This window comes from Aedes albopictus, chromosome 2 (genome assembly GCF_035046485.1).
Source record: "Aedes albopictus strain Foshan chromosome 2, AalbF5, whole genome shotgun sequence".
In the NCBI taxonomy this organism is placed as follows: Eukaryota; Metazoa; Arthropoda; class Insecta; order Diptera; family Culicidae; genus Aedes; species Aedes albopictus.
The window spans coordinates 217,955,573-217,982,075 of record NC_085137.1 but is presented as its reverse complement, the minus strand read 5'-3'; the positions used below and the strand labels follow the sequence as shown (position 1 = coordinate 217,982,075).

General features: G+C 40.7%; 1 protein-coding gene across 5 annotated transcripts in view; it reads right to left on the bottom strand.

Annotated features, from left to right (window-relative positions):
• Positions 1–26,503, bottom strand: part of LOC109433057 (cGMP-dependent protein kinase, isozyme 2 forms cD4/T1/T3A/T3B) — an 822,160-nt gene that overhangs the window by 295,609 nt on the left and 500,048 nt on the right. For 2 of the 5 annotated variants that reach the window (XM_062851137.1, XM_062851138.1), the window contains exons 2-3: positions 686–1,586; positions 407–606 (exon numbers count right to left, since the gene is read on the bottom strand). The exons of the other annotated variants lie outside the window; for them this stretch is intronic. In XM_062851137.1, coding sequence (XP_062707121.1) covers positions 407–606; positions 686–1,222 — 737 coding nt within the window. In that variant the 5' untranslated portion in view covers positions 1,223–1,586. The remainder of the gene's footprint in view (positions 1–406; positions 607–685; positions 1,587–26,503) is intronic. 5 annotated transcript variants of the gene reach the window in all.

Below are 26,503 nucleotides of genomic sequence, written 5' to 3'. Positions count from 1 at the left end.
CTCTTGGAAAAAGTTGGCCAACCAAAACCCTACAGCTGATTGATGTCGATGACGGTTCGCTGGCACATGGCAGTACAGTACGTTCTGAGGCTCCGGGCTATTTAGTATGCTAATCATGGGGTAATTAAAATCTGCTTAACGTGTGGCGATTGCGGTTTTAATTAATGGTCGATACTCAGTCAATCACCGTTTGAACTGTGTGTGTCTTGGTGGCGATCGTTGGTCAATCAGTTGGATGAAGTCCAGTTTGGGACTGGAAAAAATGTATAACCGCGGCATCAATATCTTGTTTTTTGTTATTACTGTCCAAGCTTCACGTAAGTGAAGCTAATTACTGACGGGTAGATTACCAACCGAATGTGTTTACGCTGAAAACCATTTAAAAAAACTACAAGAACATGCTTACAGTGATGACTTGGGAATCTTGATCAGATCTCCCTGCATTCCGGCCAACGATGACAGCGGCTCCGCACTGATGGCCTGCCGTTTCATACGTGGCTCTTGGCTAACCGGCAGAATCCTGGTATTCTCAATGCCCGGTGCAAATGAATCGTACGATTCCTCAGAGCAACGCTTTTCGATCATTGCCTTGGTAATGGGACGAACCTGCAAAACATACCACAGTTAAATGTCATGAAGCGTGAATTCAAACCTACCAAGAAACCCAAAACCCCAAATATCTTACCACTTGTCTGAACTTGTCAATCTCGTTCTGAAACTCGTCGATGCGATCATCCTTGCTCAGCGACTCTTTCTGTACGTAAATCAAATTGTTTGACAGTCGGATAACCTTCTGGTTCAGCTCCCGTATCTGCAGATCCTTCTCCTTACACTCTTTTTGCACTTTTTGCAGCAAATCTTCAAGACTACCCCCATCTCCCGATCCCTTCCCATGCCCATTCAAGTTGAAATTCGGCGGAATACTCAAATCACTCTTACTACTTTGGTAGTAATCCTTCAGTTTCTTGAACTCATTCTTCAGATAACGTATGCTGATATCTCGGTCACGTACATCCTTCTCCAGCTGCACCAGTTGTTCATTCTTCTCACGCAGGGTCTCGTAGACCTCACGCAGTTCACGTCGCAACGATAGGACCGTGTCCTCGATGCTTCTACCGTTACCGGCACCGGCGTCCGGCTGCAGCTTTCCGTTGTTTCTGCCGGACTTTGGCGAAGTGCCATTTTTACTGCCACCAGCCATCGCTGGCTTCGGGGAGGCCATCTTCCACTACAGGGGGTGCTGTGCTAACACTTCCCTCTCTAACGCGGTTGAACTTTCAGACGGTCGTCTCTGTTGGGATAACACTTGAAATGCAATCGCGCGCGCACAGGCACAAGAGATAACGCGAATGAAAAAAATCTGTCGGCTTTGATCACTGACTGCTAGGCTTCGTAGGCGATGCGGCTCATTATTGCTTCATTAATATTTTGAGCGTTGTTAAGTATTCACACTGACTGGCAAGAGGTTTTACCCCGCGGGTACTAATCTGTTGATGTTTTTATTGCACTTCACTTTGCGCTTCGCGTACGATTATCGTCTATTTCTTCATCTTCGTTTTGCACTTTTGTAGCTGCGGGGTGGGTATCTATGCATAATGGAAATAATAACTCAACATATGGGAGCTAGGAGCATTTAAACTGGCATCTGAGTTGATCGAACGCTTATTTTAAGTTGATGAATTGATACGGTAATGATGTTGTTTAGCTAATCTGGCGAGTCAGTCTTGCTGAAACTAGGCGTTTATTGATTGTTTGTATGTAGGTATCACTTTTATATTTATACAAACATAAAATTATTGGATTGGGAAAAAAGTAAAACATTGCTTGGATGATCTCAAAAGCCATATCGGATCATTTGTCATGAGTGCAGTATTTGCAAATGGAGTGAATATCGTATCAGGATCGACCGTACCTGCTAGATCTACACGCCCTACCTAGTTCAAATACCTTCTTATTTGAGGCAACAGGAGTAGGCTACCATAAATGTTACAAACCAACATCAGCAAGGACTTGATAGAAGGTCTACTGAAGCTCCGCAAGTCGGTGGCCCTGGCCGAGAAGGAGTACGACCTCCTGGCCGGTCCTGGCCCAAACGGACAGTTTCTTTTTTCCTGGTAGCGCGACGATGACGCAAGAAACTATGCAGCTGGCCGGAGCCATAGAGGAGATGGCTAACTGCCCCAAGGCTCGAGCTGCATGGTCGAAATCTACCGAAGAGACACGGTACCCGGGGGCAAGAAGCCCCCAGAAGAGGTAGGCGGAACTTCGAAGAGGAGTAAGGAGACGGTTGGGAAAAAGAAGGCGTTGAAAAAAGTGTAGCCAGCTCGCAAGCGCGAAGGCAACCAAGCATCGGTCTTCAAAACTGAGGAAGATACGTACGCCGAGGTGCTGAAGACCATGTGGGGCACAAATCGTCTCTTGTCGCTGGGCCTAGATAAAAAAGCATTTGGCGTACCAGGACGAGAGAGATAATCCTACAGAGTACTCCTACATGGCACTAGTTCAGAAGGTACTGGGCAAAAAGGTGCAGATGAGAACCCTGACGGTAGAGCCGGCTCTCCAGTGTAAAAACCTGGACGAGATCAACGATGCAAAGGAGCTCGCAGTCGCTCTCAAGAGCAGTGTGAGGTTGATGCACCTAGTGCATCGATTCGTCTGAGGAAAGGCACGCAAATCGCCACGATCACGTTCCCAGTAGGTGAACAAGGCGATTGCAGGCGGCAAGATTAGATTTTGCCGGTCAGTGTGCCCGCTTAGCATCTATGAGCCACCACAGGCGTGCTTCAAGTGCTGTGAACAAGGACATATTTAAGTCGTGGGTGTAAAGGGCGCGATTGGAGCAAGCTCTGCAGCAAGTGTGGAGTGGAAGGTCACATCGCCAGGGAGTGCAACTCGGGACTAAATGCACAGCGAATAAGGGTTACATCCCTCCCGAACCACATTCCTTCCGATAACGGGAACTGGGTAGCGGATAAGCGCACGCTAGCGACGATTTGTACAACCGGTCGATTTGCGGTCCAGGAAATAATTTCCACGTCGCACAAGAGCTTAAGCTAAGTAATAACGCTAAGTAATAACGAAGATCGACGGGGAGTCCTACTTCAGTTGTTAGGCACCCCCACATGTAACCGATAGACCAGCGATTGTCTATCGCTATCAAGCGCACTAGACGATTGGGTTCCATGGCCATCGGTGGAGACTTCAACGCATGAGCGATTGAGTGGGGTAGCCACTCGACTAACGCAAGAAGCTGGGCTCTACAAGTGGAACACGGTGGAAGACTGCCACTGCCGAATGTCATCGATCGTTATCGGGGAAAGCTGACCTCGCACTTCGATAAGCCGGCATTTCTGGAGCGATTGCTTATGGAAGGTAACACCGACGATCTATCCAGCAATGATCTAGTCGGAACCCTAAGCCGTGCATGTGACGCTGCAGAAATGGACGCAAACCGGTATAGTGGTGGTGTCCAGAAATCGCAGAACTCCGTGCATCCTTCCTAAGAGCTAGAAAGAGGATGTAAAGAGCTCGCACCGATGAGAGTAGTATGTAACAAAGTGAGGCCTACAGGGCGGCTAAACTTACACTGAACAAAGAGATTGAGGCACGTAAGCGGACGTGCTTCGAAAATCACACAGTAGTCATGACCAAACCGAAAGGTTGGATCAGTACCCCCAGAACGATCCCCCGAGATGCTGCAGAAAATCGTGGAAACGTTGTTCCCGCGCGACAATATTAGACTATGGATCTCCGTCTAGGCACAGGTGAATTTCCGTGGGGCAGCAGGGATTATAGTCCCGGGGCCTGACGACTCCCCGCTTGCGAGTCAGCTGCGTAGTCGCTGGCTAAGAATACACCCCAATCCAAGGTGTCAAGCAGCCAGTGCCGTGGAATGAGTGATCGAGGGGATGGAAAAGATGCTCGATCATCAACGGAGTCAGTGGGATACCTGGGCACCCCCCACAGTATTTCGTCCCTTACCACGGTAATGCAGGGCTCTGACGTGGTGGACCCCTTTTCCCGTGCTACTCGTGGGATTTAACATGAAAAACTCTAATAAAAACAAAATCAAAACCAAGTGAGGTAGTGGTAGACGAGGTCTCCATTAAGGAGAAGCGAGGAAGCAGGAGCGGAAAGCTGCGCACGCAGCTCCAGCGTGGGAGCTCCGGTCCACGCCCAGGCAAGCCAGCCGGTGGAGATCCTGGACGCAGCGTGGTTGGTGAGGACCATCAACCAAAAGAGTGAAGTACTGCCCGCGATCGAGGAGGCTGAGCAGCAGCTTGGCAAGATCATCTACATTGCGTCCACGAAGTTTAACATAGGTAAGGACATGAAAACGACCCTGTTGCGACTTCATAAGTCGATGGACGATGCCAAGCAGAATCACGTGAGACTCGTAAAGACTGCAGCAGTCAAAAGGTGTGGAGGATGCGATTGCTCGTGATAAGCAATCGCAGAAGCGGGTGAGGCAGCCTTCAGGTGAGGAGCTGTGTGGCGGTGCCCGCAAGGCTAGGAAAATCTTAACTCCGAAAGTCGGCAGTAATGCCGGCAAGTCGGACCCCAGCCAGGTATCCCGGAAGGGTGGGCCTGAAAAGGCTGGCCGTCCCGGATGGAAGGAAACAGTGGGATGTGACCGTTGTTAGGCCATAAGCAACCACAGAGTAGGGTATACCAAGGGGATGACCCCCTTTGGACGAAAATCGAGCGGAAGAGGGAAAAGAAAGAGCCGTAGGTCAAGGAAATCGGGGACGCCAAACCAAGAAGGCGTAAAAGAGTAGGTGCCAAGTGCGAAAAAGCGACGCGTCCGTCATCAAGACTGAACATTTCAAGTACTCGGACGTCTTGGAAGCGATGCGAAGCGACACCAAGCTCGTGGATCTGGGAGCCGACGTGCGTAGTATCAGACGTACTTGTATGGGTGAGATGCTAGAGCTGAAGCGCGATAAGGAACGCAAAGGCTCCACCTACAAAAGTTTGACGGTAGAGTTCCTTGGCGAAGGGGAATAGGTGAGGGCTCTTAGATACGGACATGTTCAATGCTTCCAGTGAGCTTTTCGCTCTTTGAAGGAAGCACGACACTAGACAAGGAACTAGCATGCAACGTCCAGTGGCACAGCCGAAAACTTTTCCTGACAGCTGCGGCGGGAATCGAACCCGCGCTCCTCAGCACGATGCGACTAAGAGTTTGGTGACACTAGCCGCACGACCTCGGAGCCGCACGGCTCTTACACAAGAGGCGACTCTGAAGGTGAAAAATCTAGACAATGTCACCGAAGTGGAAGAGCTCGTGACGGCACTGCGGTAACAGTGCGACGTGCAGGTGGCCACCGCTGCCGTTCGGCTACGGAAGGGGCCGGTAGGGACACAAGTAGCCTTGGTTCAGTAACCTGAGGCGGAAGTAAAAAAGTCCGATGAATTGGGGAGAATCAAGTTAGACAGGTGTGTATGTAATCTGACGATACACGATACACCGGAGGTTTGTTTCAGGTGTCTGAAACCAGGGCACAAGTCATGGGACTGTAAAGGCTCTTACAGGAGCAAACTGTGTAGTAGATTCGGCGCCGAAGGCCATAAGGCACCCTGCACCAGTCCACCCATTTGTTTGATTTGTACTGGGAAATCCGTGAACAACAGGCACCTAACGGATGGTCCGAGGTGCTCGGCCTTAATGCACAAATCACAGTGCAGGTAACGCAGCTGAACCTGAACCACTGTGATTGCTTTGTCAGGCAGTTTCTGAGTGGGAGACGGATATCTCCATTGTAGTAGACCCATAATGAGTTTCCGCCGGCAACGGAAATTGGGTCGCGGATAGGTCAAGAAAAATGGCGGCGATATGGACGACCGGTAAATACCCCATCCAGGAGTTAATGTCTACTACCTATTAGGGCTTCGTGGTCGCCAAAGTAAACGGAGTCTTCTTCTGTAGCTGTTATAACCCTTAGCGGTGGTCGCAGATGTTGGACCGTGTGACGACCGTGCTAACAGGGCGAAGGCCGGTCGTAATAGTGGGTGATTTTAATGCCTAGACCGTGGAATGGGGAAGCTGTTTCTCGAACCAGCGGGATCAGATCCTGATAGAGACCCTGGCCATACTAAATGCCGATCTGGCTAATGTCGGTACCTAGAATACCTTTAGTCGGAACTTGGAACGGTGCGGAGTTGATTATTTACGTTACCTTTTGTAGTCCTGGCTTAATAAGTAGTACGAACTGGAGAGTAGACGATAGCTATACTAACAGCGATAACTTGGCAGTTTGCTACAGTATCAACTACAACAACAGCAGGCAGCGGGTAGAGGAAGAAGCGGCTAGGTCAAGGTCAAGCACTCGAAGGTGGAAGACATCATACTTCAACGAAGGGGTATATAGGGAGGCGCTCCACCGTGAGCGAAACCTACTTGGTTTAGACGGCGAAGAGCTGGTAGCAGTGTTCTCGCGTTCGTACGATGCGACCATGCTTGGGCGAGTCCACCCGAGACAGACGGGCCAGACGGCGGATGCAGCGAGCACGATATGAGGAAGAGCGAAATGAACGGCGGGTGCTTTGCACCGCTGCAAAAGCCGCGCTGAAGACCGAGATAAGGACAAGCAAAAAGGCCTGCTTCGAGGGTCTCTGCCAGTGTACCAATGCGAATCCGTGAGGTGATGCCTACAGGATCGTCATGGCCTAGACGAGAATGGTAGTGGCTCCTACAGAGCAATCTCCAGAGATGTTGGAGAGGATCATCGAGGGGCTTTTTCCGTGCCATGATACTAGTCTTTGGCCTCCTTTCGTAGGGCAGCCTGGGACTGGGGCTGGCGATTAGGAAAGGGTCACCGATGTGGAACTTGCGGGGATAGCAAAGTCCCTTAGCGTAGGTAAGGCTCCAGGTCCCGACGGAGTTCATCATTCATCCATAGGCACGGTAAGCATACCGCTGTAGTCGCATCAGACCATGAATTGGGGGTCACCTGTTCAATGAACTCTTACCGTCGAAACCGTAGTGTTATTCTTGCCCAATTTAGACAATTGTTAAGGATATTTAAAACAGCTTTTTAAGCTGATCGAGAAAAGAAGTTTATATTGATGATCAACATACGCCGTCTATGCAAACAAACACGTTTTCATTGTTGTAGATTCCATTTGGATCTAGCCACGTACATTAAAACCACTAGCAGATCTGCCAGCGCTGTTGATGTGCGTGGGAGTACACTGAGACGAGACGTCAAGGCAGCATGATTTAGGGTTTGGTACAGTTTATTCCGAATAGCTTATTCCGGGTTTGCTATTTATGTGTACCTACAGTCAGTGCGCACAGCTGACGTGTTTACTTGATTTTAAAAATCGCAACCAGCGCGCATTACTTGCAGCATTGAAGTTTCAAAGGGAACCTGTGTGTATATACATACTGTCATTAAACTGCGAATGGAGTCAATGGCCCAGAACTGTAGGAATAAAATGGTGTAGTCGTTTCCGCAGATGGACCGAAAATACTAGCTAATTAAACCTTTTGAAATTGTAACGATTGATGGTACCATTTAGGTACAATTACGTCAATATATCACCAAGCAGATTTGTCACAGACAAGCGGACTTACCTCTAGAATCTCTCGTTAAAAAAAGAAGATAAATATACAAGAATCATTGTTCGTTGACTTTCTTTTACAAATGCGAGACAATAAGGCATGTGATTCCAACATGTTCACATCCGCGTGTCTGTTGCAGTGGTCTCGTGACCAACCGATTTAATGAACTGGTCGATCAAGTCGCACCGCCACCACTTGCCACCAGGCAAAGATTAATTGCCTTTTCTTCGGGCCATCTGTGATCCGGTGTGAAATTTTAAACTTGGTTGCGGCGGCGTAGAATCTCCTCGGTCTTTTGCAGACTCAGGTCAGGTTGGACGTTGTTACTGCTGTTGGTTCCAATGTGTTCTGCTCGGGTTCTCTTTCTGTTGCAGTTGGGCAAGTGTGAAAAATTTGCGCAAATTCGCAATGGAGGTGCCAGATCAAATGGATCGTTTTTGTTTATTGTGATGTGTCGGTTCCATCCATCAGCTGCTAAGTTTTTGATTGAAATGGATGTAAAATTGTTTGCGAAGCGCTTGAAGAATCAGACAGGCTTAACTTCAATATGAAGTAAAAAGTTGTAGTCAATCGATGGACTATGTATTGAAGCAGAGGTTTACTTGTCATAATGCTCAATGAGCATTATGTACGAAATTATGACATTTTTTTACAGTTCCGTATACTAAGGCCTGTTCCATGTAAAACCAGAATAACCTAAAAAATTGTGTGACTACGAACAAATCGTGAGAAAAATTCTCTCAATACATATGTACAGCGGTAGCCATAAGAAAAAGGCAAAAGAGTAAATACCAGATATTCGATAATGACACCCGGTCCTAAAAGAATCGTCTACTTATCATCTCTCAAGCGGGATGACAGTAATTGCTTTCGGCAGCAAACCATGTGCGGTGTCAACATATCCACAAAAGGTATGTGTAGAAAGATGCGTGGTGTGAATATTGTTGCAAATCTCGCGCGCGTCCAGTTCAGTCGTCTGGCTCCGGCAAGACACGCTATCCGCAAAAGCAGTGAAATAGGGTATTGGTTCCCTTATTAAGGACAGACTTGTTAGAATCCCAAAATGGCCGCCACAATGGCCGACTTTGGCACCTACTCACGATTTCGAGGGCACAAATCTCATCATAAACAAAACCAGTGCACCTGAGCTTTTGATTTTAAGCTAATTACTAGTGAGCAAGAACAGAATAATGAAATACGTTGTTGTTTGAACCTTGCTTCTTGAGATTTGTGCATCTAAAGTTTCGATGTAATGTTGAAGCGGGATTTTATGACGTTTGTCCTTAAGCATGTGGCTCCCGTTTTCATCCTACGAAAAACAAAGGATTGAAGCGTTGTTTGTTTTGTTTCATATTTTTGTATTTTTTGTTAGAAGTGAGCACGCATGAAAACAAAAAGAACGGAATCTATCGGTGCCGTAATCGCTTGTTTTCGAATAGGATGAATATGGGAGCGTAAGATTACTGATGGCACACATACCCTATGAATCATGGTCCCACGCAGAAGCCGAAAGCTATCTTTCTGTGGTACCGACTTACTCATTCGGCCCAAGAAGAAAGGAGACGGATTAACGTCGGTTTTGGACGTTGTTGTATACGAATTCGTCGGTTATTGAGGGCGTGCCGTGCAGTTACCTGTTGCACCTTGTGGATGAGACCATGAGATGTCAAAATTAAGCAAAAGTGAGAAAAATCTGATCGAACTGGAAGGAGTGGGAAGGTGCAATGAATGGGGTGTGCAAAAAATAAATTGTTCACCTATAGTTACACTGAAATAAATTTTGTTGTGGAAACTACCGATTCCATAGTAAAATTACTAACCGTACCTATGATTCTCAACCGACAACATTTTCCAGTTAATTCCACTAAAACACTGTCAACTTAACTAGCAGTGCAGTTAACATTGCCAAAAATAACCTTAATTTAACAAATGAGTATTGTATTTTTAACCACACTGTGTTGTAAAATGCGTGTCCTGGAAAAATTAACAATGTTTTGTTGTTGAGACGACTATGCTTTTAGTTGAATTTACTACAATGCATTGTAATTTCAAGCACATTTCAGCTATCTTAACAGATTTTGTTGTCGGTTGAGAATCATAGGTACGGTTAGTAATTTTACTATGGAATCGGTAGTTTCCACAACAAAATTTATTTCAGTGTACTATTATTCAAGTCAGGCGACTGACTGGTGCGTTGCTAAAGCCCCTATAATTAGCGTTAAATCCACCAGGGTGCAAGGCCGCCATTTTTAAGAATCAAACATCTTGTATGTAAACATTTATGTATTCATAAAGCATTCCATACCCCACATTCGTGGATAAATCACACACTGAAAAACAAGAAAACCCAAATTTGAGTATTTTTAAGCTCACTTTTGAGTTTTTTTTTGCATCCTCTTTCATTCGCTCTCTTTGTTGTTGTCAAAGAGTGAATAGCAAAACAACCCAACTTTGAGAGTTCGATGCGGGAAGCCAAAATTGAGTAAGTGACATAGAACCGAAAGTTGAGTAAATTTAACTGATGGTTGAGTAAAAAAAACTTCGACTTTAGGTACTTTGGCCGAATACGCCTAAATGCAAACTACCTACCTCAACATCAACTCCATCAACTCAAAATTGGCTTCCCGCGCGCAACCTCGAAGTTGGGTGGATTGAACTCACTTTTGGGTACTTTTGTTTCTCCGTGCAGACAAACATTACTTTGAATAAAATGCCATTAAAATCATTGTGTCAAAAGTATAATCGCCAAATACTAATTACGCTGTGTTTCGCAAAACCACTGACACAGAGAACAGTCATCCAAGTCCAATCTGAATTTTGTGTAAGGAATATTCCATCGGTAACCCAAGCAACACAACTTGTTACAATAGTGTATATATTACATGGTTCATACAAACATACATGTTTTGCTCCAAATACGCGAAACATATTTTCATACACTTATATAACCGAAAAAGCGCAAAAAATGGCGGCTTATAAAACATCTTGGATGTTACTGAAGATGTTTTTCAATACATTCATACAACATAAAATTGAGTATTGAATATGTTTTCTGCAAACATCATAAAGACTTACTTATTGCTTGCAGAGAAATCACAATTTATCAAACGCACACTGTGCAAATAAATATGACACCTAATAGTACTATTTGGTCATGGCTCAAAATAATTTCCATGCCACTCATTTCATTTGTTATTTACCATCTCGATGTTTCGTTACCATGACCTAATTTTATGTGCCATTCAAAATTTGTGGTGAAATAAGCACATTTATCCTTCATGAATTCATGCGCTTTGCATCGGATTGGTAATGAGAAGGAAGATTTTTTTTTATCTTCCTGGATTGTGTGAGATTTTAGAACAAATTTCCAGACATGCAACATGGTGGCTTATACCCACAGTACCGTCTGGAAGTTTTGGAATACTATTTTCAATTATTGTATTAATGATGTACTTTTGACGGTAGAACTTGTATATATTATCAGTATGGAAATGGTATTAAGTATTTCATCAAATGTTTGAACTGTCTCTGTCCCCTATGAATAATTATTTTGAGAAACATTTGTTGATAAACAAGCGACTGTATATAAAGGTATTAGAGTGAAACTTTCAGTAGGCACTGTAATTAGGCCGGTCAAATAGAGAAAAAAAGCAAAATATTGAAAATACGTTTAAATTACATCTGTAATACACTTTTAAAACAAGTTTGCCGAATACCACATGAATCGATTGAAATACATTGAAAAACCATCATTGTCACGTAATTTGAACATCATAAGCGACAACGATGTGATATTTGTTTTTGGATACTTGTTTTGAACATTGGTATAACAATAACAAAGTTGGAAGGCAGTTCGTGAAGCGAATATGAATACATTGTTCTTGAATATTTTGGGGGATCAAAACTAGTGAAGAAACTGTGCTTTTAAGTGAAATTCAGACGTCACGTAAGTACCTAAAATGATAATTACGTGACGGGAGGCCATATGAGTGAAGTGCTATGGTGGTTTCCTTCTTTCGAGCCATTCAGGCATGAACCAATGTTCACAGTCATCAAGCTATTTAGTTACTATTGATATGCATATGTGTTAACCTGTTTAGCAAACTCGTAGCGGATCTGCAATCGCAAAGCCTAAAATATAAGTATTGGATGCTATCATAGCTGCTATGATAGTTGAATTACCTTGCATTTCAAGTGCAAAAGAAGTTTATAAATATTGTTCAAGTAAGTGAGAAGAGTCAGCGGACTGATTATCGTAAAAATAACGTATTCTTAACATCTCCGATCCCAAAGGTTATAACTAAGTGTTGTTGATGTTTTACATCCCATCTCTAACTGAAGGAAGTCGATGGTATAAAAATCTTGTGCAATCAACGTTGAATTTACGTTACTCTAACCAGTAGTAAGCCTGCTAAGATTTTTCATTAGCTTGTTATTGCCCAACATAGTTGAAACATGATCTCAACAGAAGTTGTGTACAGATACGAATATAGTACTGTATTATAACATATTTTTCAAATTTTATTTTCGAAGATGTTTTCTGTGTTACTTGGGAACACAAGTGGCAATAGCGTGGCGCTTCAATCGGTTAATTTCCCATATTAATTTATTTCACCACTTGAAATGTTTCAATTCACCACTGGCTGTGGCAATATGGTGTTTGGCGGCGTTAGTGTTGTCATCATGTATTGGTTTGCAACCTTACTCAAGTGAAGATTTGAATCCTTACACAACTTTCGGAATGAAATTTGTTCTAACTTGGATGTCTGTTCTCTGTGCCACTGAGTAGATGGCGGTAGTGAGCAAAAGTCAAACGGGAGCAAAAACGATGTGAGCACCATGAGAGAGAGAGATTGCGAACTACAGATAGTAAACGGAAACGATGGGAAGTGGGTAGAGTGGGACGTCTGTTTGTCTGTGGTTAAATGTAGATTATAACCCGTGTTATAGCCTGAACTTGATTATTTATATTGCGTCCGTTTGATGAACTTCAAATTCGGTAATGCAATCGCTATCTTAAATTTTGGTCAGCTCTCTTAGACTTTAAAGTCAGTATTTTTTACCCAAACATTTTCAATTTCATGTATACTATATATATTTATTATATATATTATATTATATTATATTATATATATTAAAACATATAATTTTAGCAAAGAATAATAGTGTGTGTTACTAATTGTATACGGATACCACTGTGGGGTTAATACAAAGTATATAAATATGTACCAAGGTAAGAGATTCCCGTAAATGTCAAAAAAGAGACTCACCAACACATCTGCGTTAGTTATGAAAAGTTGGTGTTTATACACTAAAATGTCATTATTTCAGTAAAGTTTGTGAAGTTTTGTTAGTTTGGATGTTTCTAAATGCTGATAAAATATGTTTAGAATCAATTAAAAAAAAATGTTACCGATTTTCAAATGGCGATATTTTTTGTTTTATTCCATGGAGGTCACATTTAATCCAGTCAGATGCAATTAAATAATAGCTTCTAAGATGGGAGTGCTTAATTTTTTAAGAAAGTTTGCTAAATAGTGATGTGCCCATACAAATCAGCGCAAACTTCATAACTATTTTTTGCTTTTTTCCTTTTCTCACTAATCCGTGAATATTAGCGGGAATCTCTTACCTTGGTATTTAGATACTTTGGGGTTAATATCTGACAATGAGCATCTCTCAGTGTGTTAAGAGTCTTATCCCTCAATATGTCAACAGACAATTCATAACGCACGCATATTGACCATCCGAGGTAACGCCTACGCTATCGAGTGACAGCTGCTGACGAGATCATAGCAAGCCGCGACTCTTCCTCTTTCTTTAGTCAGCGTCCAACCGCGTCGGACGCACAGTATATCGGTTCGCTGCGCTGGGTGATTCTCATCAGGAACTATCAGCTAAATTCCCACAATGGCAATCCTGCCAGGCTTTATTGCGATTTTTGTTGCAATAAAACTAAAATAAAGGTGAGAATCGCTCAGCCAGGTAAGTTAAACCAACAGTGAATTTAATTGAAAAGTGCAGTATTGTGGTAAAATGGCAGGTATGAGTTTTCTTTTTTCGTTAATGGACGTTTTGGATAGAAAAATATAAAAGACGCGTTCCGAGGACCGTCCGAATGGCTTGATTTTCTTTGTATACCAGAAGACGTATCTCGAAGACCGTCGGATTTGTTGTGTTAGATTTTGGGAAGCAAAAGACGCGCCTTGAAGGCCGTCGTGAAAAGCAAAAAAAGGCGCGCCTGGAAGGCCGTTGAAAATGCAAAAAAGGGACGCGCCTCGAAGGCCGTCTAGAAATGGACAAGATAGACGCGCCTCGAAGGCCGTCGAGGAACTCAACAGAAAGACGCGCCTCGAAGGCCGTCGGAAAAAAGGCGGGCCTCGAAGGCCGTCGAGAAATGGAAAAGACGCGCCTCGAAGGCCGTCTAGGAAAGGGAAAGAGTGACGCGCCTCGAAGGCCGTTAGAAAATGCAAAAAGAGACGCGCCTCGAATGCCGTCGAGAAATGGACAAGACAGACGCGCCTCGAAGGCCGTCTAGGAAAGGAAAAGATTGACGCGCCTCGAATGCCGTTGGAAAATGCAAAGAGGGGAGCGCCTGGAAGGCCGTCGAGATGTGAAAAAAACGAGCCTCGAAGGCCGTCGACGAAAGAGTGAAGATCCTCGGGAAATGGGAAAAAGAAACGCGTCTGGAAGGCCGTCATGAAATGGAAACAAAGGACGCGCCTCGAAGGCCGTCTGGAAATGGAACAGAGAGACGCGCCTCGAAGGCCGTCGTGAATTAACAAAGGCGAGCCTTGAAGGTGCCGAAAAAAGGAAAAAAAGGACGCCTAAGGCCGTCGAGAAATCAAAAAAAGTTTCGAGGAAAGGGAAAGAGGGTCGCGAAGGCTGTCGATTTGATTTGGTAAGTCAAAATAGAGACTGAGGGACGTGTCTCGAAGAACGTCGAATTATAAAAAGATAATGCTTGAAGAATCGGGAGTTGGACAACGAAGATCGCTATAATCATACATGTTGCCTCGAAGGCCGTTGGTACGTCGGTAGAATCGCTGGACGCGCCGTCAAAATGATAGGTGTTCATTTTGCAAAGCAGTACGACGCTTCGAAGAAATTCGTGAGAAAATTTTAGGTTGAAATGAAGAGGCAAAAGGACAGATATATTCTTTAAAATGTAGACCATCGATTGTGCTCGATTCCCAAAACCGTGTGAGAGTGCACCGTGGAGTGCACTCTGACCATGTTCATACTGAAAGTTTATTTTTATTTTCCGGGAATAAAGTTCCTGAAGTACTTGTGCACCGAGAGAAAATTAGCCAATTAGTCGTTTTTGAATCCGAATGTGGACTGAACGGAACGGCAGTGATACCATTCGTCATCGCTCTATTAGTAAGATGCGAATAATCGAGTGCATACTATATTATGAACTTGTAACATGGGCATATGTTTGGATACTTTAAGTGCGCAATGGACTATTTTTCTCTATCAATAAACATACAGTTGTATGTATTATCACAGATAACAGACGTTTATGCTTATATTGGCAATGTGTGTAAAAATGCTCAACAGCCATTTTGTATGTAACGAGCAGCTGAAACTCATGTGGCAATCATTTAGAGATGGCGCAGTGATCGATAGTCAGTGATCGCTTTCAAGATTGCATGCACTACCCAATTTCACATTCTAGATTGTATTCAATCTTGAATGAAAGTGGAATTTTGAACTATTCTTGCATTCAAGTTAGATGTAATGTCGCAATCAGTTGAGTAGATGGCGGTAGTGAGCCAACGTATATAGTTTTGAACATTTACACAGGATTCTGCGAAAAATTTGTACTAGCATAAACATCTGTTATCTGTGGTATTATAGAATTGGCGATTTATTGCCATCTTTGGGTTTCCACGACGACGGCAGATCCTTCGACAAGAAAATAACTTTGACAGCGGTCACCATACCGTTGGCTACTCTGATATTTTGTGGCGGCTGTCCGCGTTGTGTGAGTGGATTGCAAATAGAGTATTTGCTATGTGCAGGGTTGTTACAACAGCGCGGATTTCGCGAATTTCGCGGATTTCGCGATTTTCGCGGATTTGGCGCGGATTTACCCATAGAATTTGACCCTCGCGCGGATTTGGCGCGGAATTGATTTTTCACGATTTTCACAGCGTTCTTTCGTATGAGATTGTCTTCTTTTTATTTACTAACGATTGACAAATCTCTTCGTACGTATTTTTATTTGAATCTTGCATGTGATAATACTTCAAACAAAACTATACAGTGGAGTTTACCCATTTATTGTTTAAAACTTCTATTGCCGTAGGTATGAATCTCAAATCTTTAGGGACTTGGGTAATATGTTTCAGTAATAATGCAATATAAAATTGATCTAAAAAGCTTTGCGCTGATCCAAAATAATTATATCTAAGTATGTAGTTATTTATCGTATCAAAAAAGTTCATTTTACATTCCATATAATTACTATAGGACAAAAGGGAATAAACTGCACTTCCGCCTCTACACCGAGCATTTTTCTGGAATCCCATGAAAATCCAAAGAAATTTACCAAGATCTTCATTAAATTTATTATGAAAAAAACCTGTAGAAACATTGGAAGAAATTGATGCAGAAAATTCTTGAAAAAGTTTCTGGCAAAACTTCAGGATTTTTAAGTTAAATTCCAATGAAAACAGGTGGAAGCTCTTCAAAATATTTCTCTGAAGGAGTTGTGCAACAATTCCTCTAATATGTTCATTGCAGGGATGTGTATCTTTATTCAACTTTTGAGGAATTCTCAGGCCCGGATTAAGGATTGTGGGGGCCCGGGGCCCGAGCGTATGTGGAGGCGCCTCGAAGAGATGACCAAAAATGTTTTTCCTTATTTTCGAAAAGTACTTTAGCAATATGAGAAATAAAGCTAATGTTAGCAACCAAAAAAGGTTTTTATGGAGGCCCCTCAAATGTGGGGGCCCGGGGCCCGGCCCCCCCCGGCCCCCCTTAGATCCGGCCCTGGGAATACTTGAAAGTTTCTCAAGAAAAAATAAAATTTGTTTCCAGGAATTCCATTCATCAGAAGCCGTAAGAGGAGTTTCAATATTAATCTGCCCGAATTACCGGTAGAATTTAAAAAGTCACCTGCCATATATTTTTGAAAGATATGTCTAGATAAATCCCTAGATTATTTCGGGAAAAATCTGTTGAGAGGAAACCTGTAAGAAACTTATTAGAAAAGGCATATAAATCATTACAAGAAGTGTTAGTGCAACCTTTGGAGGAAATTCTAGGGAATATTTGCACTACTGCAGGCATTCCTGCAAAAAATATTGCAGGAATTTTTGGAGAAACTCTTAAAAAAATCAGGAAAACCCTGTAGAAATCTCAAACTACCGTCAGTGTACCAGTAGCCGCTCGTGTTCCAATAGCCGCTCACCGTCATGAAAATGATGTTTATTAGCATAAATAAGTACCATTGTCTTCATCCGTATATAATTCGGCACGCATATTTCAAATATCCGTGGAAAAAAGATTGTATTTTTACAGTGAACCTTGTTTTCTATGCTCGTGAGCGGCTATTGGAACACGAGCGGCTACTGGTACACTGAGGGGAACTTGCAAAAAAAAAAGCAATCTTGAAAGGACTCCAACAAGTAAATCTTGAAAATTTTCAACATTGTCCTTCCACAAATTTCTCAGGGGTTACTCATTTCAAGGGTCATTTTCTCAGGTTCCTTGGAGAATTCCTATCTAAAGATTTTTTCAAGAATTACTAAGCCATTACTAAAAAAATGTCAAAGTGATCTTATAAAAATTCCATGAGTATCCTTCTCAAATTCATGCTGATTTTAAAAATTATTCTAAAAAATTGTATAAGGTAATGTTTTTTGAAAAATTCAGAGATACTTCAAGAAAGTCTTTCCGTATAGTTCTCTTTATTTCAAGGATTTTTTTTCTGAAATGTATGTGATGCTTTTCAGTACCTTTTATAATATTTCCAGTTTTTTATATTTATCCCAAGAATCCAGTAGTTTTTAGCATGTTTCTCTTGAGATTTTGTATAACGGGTTTTTATCAAAAATCAGTCTATGTATCTTTAAAGAATGTATTAAAAAACGAGAGTTCTGGTGAAATGTTTTCATACTCACTTGTAGAAAGTTTACAATAATCAAGATCAGCTGCGTTGATTTACGAATCAAAAGTTTATTCTTCATCTAGTCACTAGATGAAGAATAAACTTTTGATTCGTAAATCAACGTTTCTAGTCCATTTCAGTTTAAAGTGCCGTTTCTTTAATACCGTAAAGTATAGGGAAAACACAAATTTACTTTTACACTCTCGTGGATTTGGCGCTAATTTATTTCCAGATTCGCGCGGATTTGGCGCGGATTCAAGTTTTGCTCGCGCGGATTTGGCGCGGATTTTTTTCCACCCTTCTCGTAACAACCCTGCAAATGGGAATATTTTCAACCAGTAGATTTGCATTAGTGTTCGTGACGCCGCGCTGCGAAACCACTATAGCAAGCCGCGACTCTTCCTCTTTCTTTAGTCAGCGTCCGACCGCGTCGGACGCACAGTATACCGGTTCGCTGCGCTGGGTGATTCTCATCGAGAACCATCAGCTAAATTCCCACAACCACAACATACGCACACCACCTTCTCTTATGACAAATCACACACTGTTACAGAGAGCTTCCACCTTGATACGCTTAGAGAGCGCTACTTGTCTTGTCGCTTGACGCTTACATAGAAAAAGACAAGAGATGGCATTCTCTATATTTTTATTCTTTGTCTTAGGCTTGGGTTTTCCGATCGTAATTTTCTTACCTTGCGATGTTTCAGTATTCTAACCTCCAGAAAAAACAGCCACCATCTTTAAATTTAGATCCTTCATTTTATGCTTTTTAAGTTGCACCTTTTAATTCCGCCCTATGTTGCGTATCCTTTGGCAGATACGCGTAATTCGACTACCACTTGTAATCTTCCCAGTGTCAGTTATCCACTGACACTGAGGAAGATTAAAAGTGATAGTCGAAATACGCGTATCTGCCAAAGGATAAGCAACATAGGGCGAATTTAAAAGGTACAACAGATTACACTCATTCCAAGAGGGTATATTGCTAAGAGGGTTCGAAAAGTCGGTACAAGATCGTTTTTTAAATTTATTAATGACACTTTACACTGTGGAGTGCATTCTTGTCAGCTGTCATCTTGGATTTCAATCCATCATGGATTTTCTTATCCGTATTGCCGAATTCCTGATAATATATTATCTTCTATATCTTAAGTACCGTCTACCCCGTTGGTTTGAACGACATCTCATGCAAACTAACGGGGTCCCTTTTTAATTTAAACTTCTCGTAACCCTGTGGGCACCGAAAAACATACTGATAGTAACCCTTTTGGCTGTTTTGTTTTGATCCTGCGTTCCGTTTCATCTTGTTCCATAAGCAGAATGACGTTTGAACCATTTTTAGTTTGAACGATGTGCAGATAAGCGGGGGTCAAACTAAAAAGTGTTCAGATTAGATGCAGTCAAACCAACGGGGGTAGACGGTAAACCCACAGTGCGTGCTTTTCAAACCTTAAACTCCAGAAAACAGTCGCTATATTGAATTTTAGTGCTGTCTGTCCGTAATCCGTAATCCGAGAATTCTCAGAGAGAGGACGAAGAGAGTCACTCAGATCACGATACAATGTTTACACACCGATGCCAGCTTATTGAACATACAGTAGACATTCGATACCTGCAACATGTTTACGTTTCAGTAACCGAATGTAATTCGCTAACTGCAACGACTGTCAGGCGTCAAACGGCTGTCATTTCATGTTGGACGCTGCCAAACTACATTCTAAAGTGTCACATTGCAGCTGAAGTGCATTCGAAAAAAAAAACATCGCAACACAGTTGACGTTTAGTTTTTGACAGATAGCGGTGCGATAACTGCAACATTGTAGTAGTTACCGGACTTGCAGTTAAAAAAAACATTGCAGAAGAGTTTGCACCGAGCGAATGTCTACTGCATGTCACTATCATTTTGACTTTGGCGATTACCGAGCATTCAAATCGACTGTTCTATTATTTCGGTCAACATCTGAAGCCGAGTCACACATAGGTTTAGTCGATGCACAGATAACAGATGTTTATGCTAGTACAAATTTTTCGCAGAATCCTGTGTAAATGTTCAAAACTATATACGTTGGCTCACTACCGCCATCTACTCAACTGATTGCGACATTACATCTAACTTGAATGCAAGAATAGTTCAAAATTCCACTTTCATTCAAGATCGAATGCAATCTAGAATGTAAAATTGGGTAGTGCATGCAATCTTGAAAGCGATCACTGACTATCGATCACTGCGCCATCTCTAAATGATTGCCACATGAGTTTCAGCTGCTCGTTACATACAAAATGGCTGTTGAGCATTTTTACACACATTGCCAATATAAGCATAAACGTCTGTTATCTGTGGTCAATGTTTCTAATCTCCCTATCTTATTATTCTTGAAGTTTTACAAGTTACTTTTGTTGTAATAAACGAAAACTTTTTAATGTATTCGTAGGTTAAAATACAGCAAAGTTACATAAGGCTCCATTGAGAATGGCAAATATCCCAGAACTAAAAAAAGCACTTTTTTCCAAAATCATCAACAAATCAAAGAAAATAAGAATATCCGATTGTTTATTTAGTCAATTATGAGAATCGGACACACTGGTTTTGTTCGCTTTTTTGTCATTCTGGAGAAAAGTGCTTTTTCAGTTTCGGATAATATGTGATTCATTTGAGCCATAATTCAGAAAAAGTGCATTTTAAGGACAAACGTCATAAAATCCCGCTTCAACATTGCATCGAAACTTTAGATGCACAAATCTCAAGAAGCAAGGTTCAAACAACAACGTATTTCATTATTCTGTTCTTGCTCACTAGTAATTAGCTTAAAATCAAAAGCTCAGGTGCACTGGTTTTGTTTATGAAGAGATTTGTGCCCTCGAAATCGTGAGTAGGTGCCAAAGTCGGCCATTGTGGCGGCCATTTTGGGATTCTAACAAGTCTGTCCTTAAGCCTTATGTGGCCGACAGGGTATGCGGGTACCCAGCGCCCATTTAAAAAGCACGGTGTAGATAACAGCAAAAAGTTTGTCGGACACATAATGGTTAATGGCTAGTTTCCACTTCGCAGGTACTGTGTAAAAAGATAGGACAAGTAATGATCAAGTACTGATTCCGCTTCAAAATTACTTGAGCGGTTCGCAGATGGCAAGTAAGGAAAAAAAAATGTAACGTCAGTAACGCTTCCCGTGCAAATGAAATGAAGCTGACAATTTTCCGCGCTGAAAAATAGTCCGTGTTATTGCCCGTTCTGAAGATTTATAGATTCCGATGCAAATTAATGATTAGGCTCATTTTCAGTGTAGGTGCGTAATGAATGTTTGTTTATAATGCAAAACTATCACCAAATGTGTATCTAACAACACAGCGTAAAATATTCATCAGGACGCGGCCTGGTTTTATATCTGTGATCCCACGCAAGAAAAATCCACGCAAATAATTTTCGCGCATGAGTCTAAACAGGTGGAATCTCTGCAACATTATTCCGTAAGAAAAAGTGACATTCCTCCCCATATAGATCAGTTGTCAAAATTACTTGCTGAAAAAGGAGGAATTTTACTTGAGCGCTCTACTTGGTATCTGGAAACTTAGCTTAAGGTTCCAAAGTTGCGAGTACCTTTGACTTGACTGTGAAATGCGCAGGCTCTCGATGTACGTAAAACCCGCAAACAGCCGTTGCTGTTTGAATGGTTTGAATTTACGGCAGCAGTAACACCATGCAGAGCCGAAAATAAGAACCTTACGAATATGCATTATCCAATGAATGAACGACGGCATCCAGTAACGGCTATTAAACGCCGTGATGTATGCTACACTCACACCACCTAATTTCTTGGCGTGTTACTTTTGGCGGTGCATTTTCCCCCGTGCAGATGGTTTCAAAAAATGAAAATGATGCAACATCGTTTTCGTTTGCTTTTTCGTTTACATCGCTAGAGTAGCTCGTTTTGTGTTCATCATAGAGCTGATAGCATTTGCGCAGTAGCACCTAGTGATGTCGCAAAATTTCAAATAATCGATTAGTCGGTAATCGATTATGTTTTGCCATGGCGATTATCGATTCGATTAATCGGCTATAATTAATCGATTATTCCTGGTAATCGATTATTTTTATTATAGTATTTTCTTAAACATTTGCACGGTTTATCGCTGGTACAGCGATCCGCTTTGTTTTGGCTGCATTAAAGATACCAACATGCTGGGGTTTATAAGGCGATTTAGTAGTAGGTGCCTATCAACTTTCACGATCCATACACTATCAAAACATTATACATTGTGAGATCGATTCTTGAATATTGTAGTATTGTTTGGTCCCCATATGAAAACTGATGAAGAATGCATAGAATCGGTGCAAAAGAAATTCTTGCTATTTGCTCTACGTAAACTGAGATGGACAACTTTTCCACTGCCTTCTTATGAATCGCGTTGTATGATAATCAACAAACTTTAAAGAACAACGTGAATATGCTATGATAACATTTGTGAATGATATTGTTTCGCAACGTGGTGACTGCAGTAATCTGCTGTTCTGTTTGTATTTTTATAGCTTATTTTTATGCTTAGGAAACTCTCAATTTTGACAGTTTAACAATCCGGTAATTTAAATTTTATTCCCATAAAATATACTTAAACTAAAATACTTTACAGTGTGGAAACCGATTTTGCAATTAAATTGGATTTTCTGACTTTTAGGGTAATTAAAAAGTGATCTCCAAAGTTATGTTTTTCAACTGTGCGGTTGAAACGGACCGGTAGAGTGGGTAAGACGGACACGTTTGGAAAATTAGCTAATAAGCCATTGATTGTGTTAAATAATGGTTATTGCCGTTTGTTTCCGGTAGATCAATCATAATAGAATCCAAATTTGGCTTTGAATCTCTTAACGAAGTATTTTTTTTTTACAAATTGAATTCAATTTTGTAAATTGGAACAGAACAGAAACCTCCGTACCCTGATAAACGCCTAACAGTATGCAATACTCTGGTATTTAATTTCAAGCTGTTGTTAAAATTTTGTGAAAATTCCAATATAGGGGGATTAGGGGCATAATAGACAAGACACCCTAAGCAAATGAGTATGTTAGGCCTGTATAACAGACAAAATCTTAACATATTATCAGTTGGCTTACAACTTTAACTTGTTTCCTATGTATTTCAATCATTTATAGCAGGTAGAATGTCATTATTGTGAAGAAATGATGAATTGTAACCCGTGTGTTTTTTTTTGGGCTGGCAGGAAAGTTACGGGGCGAAATGGACACCCATCGGGGCATAATGGACACCCCTGCATATTTTATGCTGTATCTTTGATCATATCGACCAGTTAAGTAATTTGCCTAAGGAGATCCATACCATGATACGCCATCTTAGACGAGTTTACATAACATCAAAGTTAATTAAATAAAATTTAGGCTAAAATAATCGGATTGATTTTTTCCAAACTCTCTAAAACGCCTAACAGTATGCAACGCGCGTACATCCATTCATAATTGCCAGTGTTAATTTCGCCCCGAATCGACTACAACATTGAAATTGCTATTTTGAGTAAGTTCTGATCAAAAATATAATACTTCATCTATTGCTAAATCTGCGTATACATGTAGATACATGTAGATAAGGTGGACACACTCAAACACTCGTAATACCTTATTTGCTGCTGCTTCGAAATTATAAGAAATCCACCATATGAGAAACATACTTCAATTTCAATGATATTTTGGTTATTTTGAAGGAATATAAATTGCACTTTTGAAAAATAGAACAATGACTTGTTCCTTTACACTTATGCATTTAAAGTTTTACATAAAACTCAACGGTTTCGGCAAAACCAGGGGTGTCCATTTCGCCCCGGGTGTCCATTATGCTCCTAATCCCCCTACATTTGAGGTTCGTAATCATTGTATTAACTTAACATGACATGTCAAAGTTAAATTTCATCAAAAAAACTGAAACAAACTGAAAGTGCTCCTTTTCAATTAAATAGACGATTTATTAAGATTAGTCTTCCTAAGTAATTGCCTACCTTTAGGCGTTATTCTTGGTTTATAGGATTTTAATCCTAAAATAACTTAAAAAGTAGGTAAGCTGTATGAATTTGGACAACATATTCGAAATCAGGGACCCCGAATTCAGTTAATAAGGGCGTTTTCAACACAAACGAACATTGTTTACTGACATGATCAATGTTACCCCAAATCAACAAAATCAAAAATTTGATTAAAAACTTGTTTAAAAATGTTTTAAAGTTTGAACATACTTTTCAAAGTAGTCTAACACAAACGAAGATTGCCAGTACTTGTTTTAAAAGTATAAAACATGTAACGTTTGCTTCTACAAGAGAACTACTAAAGAAAAATCGTAAATTTTGATCAATGTTACCCCGGATTACGGTATTTATGAAAAATATATTTTTACGGTACATTAACATATGATTATATGCTACGCATAATAAGTTTCCTTTATTTAAGTTGTTTTCGAAGTTTTTTATACAAATTTTTAACACAACAGCTCTATCTTTCTATCTACCGTAAAACGGGGTATCTTTGATAATGCGGGTAACTTTGATAGTGCGGCAGGCATTGTGTAATTTATCTTATTACTATGATTCCTCCAACCAGTTAAGAAAAAGGTAAACGTAAATCAATTCTATTTATACATATGAAAGTTCATCTTAGACGAATTTTTATTAAAATCTAGTTTATATACAACTTGTTGGACAAAAAATAAAAATTGCTGATATTTTTGTCATTTATCAACCCCTTCAAACAATGCTATACGACTTCGTTACAACTATTTTTTCAATGAATGGACTCTTGTTCTCGATAGATTCATCATAGTAGATTCCAAATCTGGCCTTGAATCTCTTAACGAAGTGTGTTTCTACGAAATGGAAGCAATTTTGTAAATTGGGATATTAATCTCCATATATTAATAAACGCCTAAAAGTATGCAATGCCCTTGTAATTTCCTATAGATAAATGTATGTTGTTCAAAATTTATTAATAAAACATTAAAAAACTACCCAAAAAAAGAAAACTAACCACGAATAGCATAGAATCATATGTTGATGTACCGTTAAGCATTTAGTATTACAAAGATAATGATTTTTGATAGCTAAATTTATTGTGCTTTGCACTCAATACTCCACAAACTCATTTTTATATGTAGAATTTAGTAAAAAATCAATGTTTTGCTATAAAAATTCTATCTAATATATTCCACAAACCTTTTCTCATCATGTTTATACTCCTAAGATTTCAATCTGTGATTATTTTTTGAGATTTGATGTGTTTTTAGGGCATTATCAAAGTTACCCCAAAATGAAAATCTGATTTTCGGTTATATGAAAAACTAAAAGTTATCCAAAATATTTCAGATTATCGAATCTTTTAATTGCAATTGATAACTGATGCCCCAGTACTTGTTTTAAAAATATAAAATTCGGGGAAATACTGTTACATGTAAAAATATTGAGAAAATTCGCTGAAAAACTATCAAAGTTACCCCATTTTACGGTACTTGAATTTACATGGGCATTGCCTACTTTAAGGCGTTTATCGGTGTATGGAGATTTCCGTCTCAATTTACAAAAATGATTCCAATTCATAAACGCTTCATTAAGAGATTCAAGGCCAGATTTGGAATCTACTATGATCGATTTACCGAAAATAAGTGGCCTTTTATTCAAAAAAATAGTCAGAACGTTGATGTAGAGCAGATTGTTTACGGGACATGTTTCTGCAATGGAATTACATACGTTTAGGCGTTTATTGGTGTAATCCTGTTCCAATTTACAGAATTGATTCTATTTCGTAAAACTACGCTTTGTTAAGAGGTTCAAAACCAGATTTAGATTCTATTATGATTGATTTACCAAGAACAAGTGGCAATGCATTAGAAAAAACATAATCAAAACTTTGGCGCTGCTTGATCCAGACAACATTGAGATTTGTAAAAAAACCCTACAAATGTTATTTTAAAAAGTTGTGAGCATTCGAAAGCGCCTAAATATATGCACGTTCTAATCAACATATCAATTGAACACCCCAAGTTCCCATGGTCATAAACTGTGAAGCCCCGTTCCAATATTTTTCAAAAATTCCTTCACTATATCACTTCTAGGGTCCCAAACCCCTGTTCTTTTTTTATCCCATAACACAAACTAGTGTTGAAAAGATGATCGACGGGAAGCGAGCAGAGTATGACGACTGTTTCTGTGTACCACGTTTTTTAATAATCGATGAAAAAATCGAAACAAATAATCGATTATCGGAATAATCGAATAAGGCGCTACTCGATTAAAATTTAATCGATTAGTTGAACGATTAATCGATTAGTTGGGATAATCGATTAATTTGCGACATCACTAGTAGCACCTTCGTATCCAACTCTTAGGTGGATGTTTTCTCTTGAAGGGTCTCAGGGAGCTCGCTCTACTGAAGACCTAATTACTCAATTCTGAAATAAGCGTCGGACTGACAAGCATAGGGCATATAAAAGTAGGGTAAAACTATAATTTGGACATGCACGGCGATGTAGGGTATCGCGCTACTTGGGCGGTGGCTTCTATATTCGTCTGTTTTCCACTATAACTGAACTATAACTGAACCAATTGACTTGAAATGTTGTACACGTGTAGATACTATACCTATCTCACTGCATTCCAAAAATTGTGTCAATTGGTTCAAATTTGACTGAGTTATAGTGGAAAATAGAAGCCACCGCCCAAGTGGCGCGATTCCCTATGTCTTGTTCCGGAGAGCTAATAGAACTGTAGATCCTTTTCAATTATTGGATCAAACAGACCCTATTGTGATGACTTACGTTGAAAATACGCTT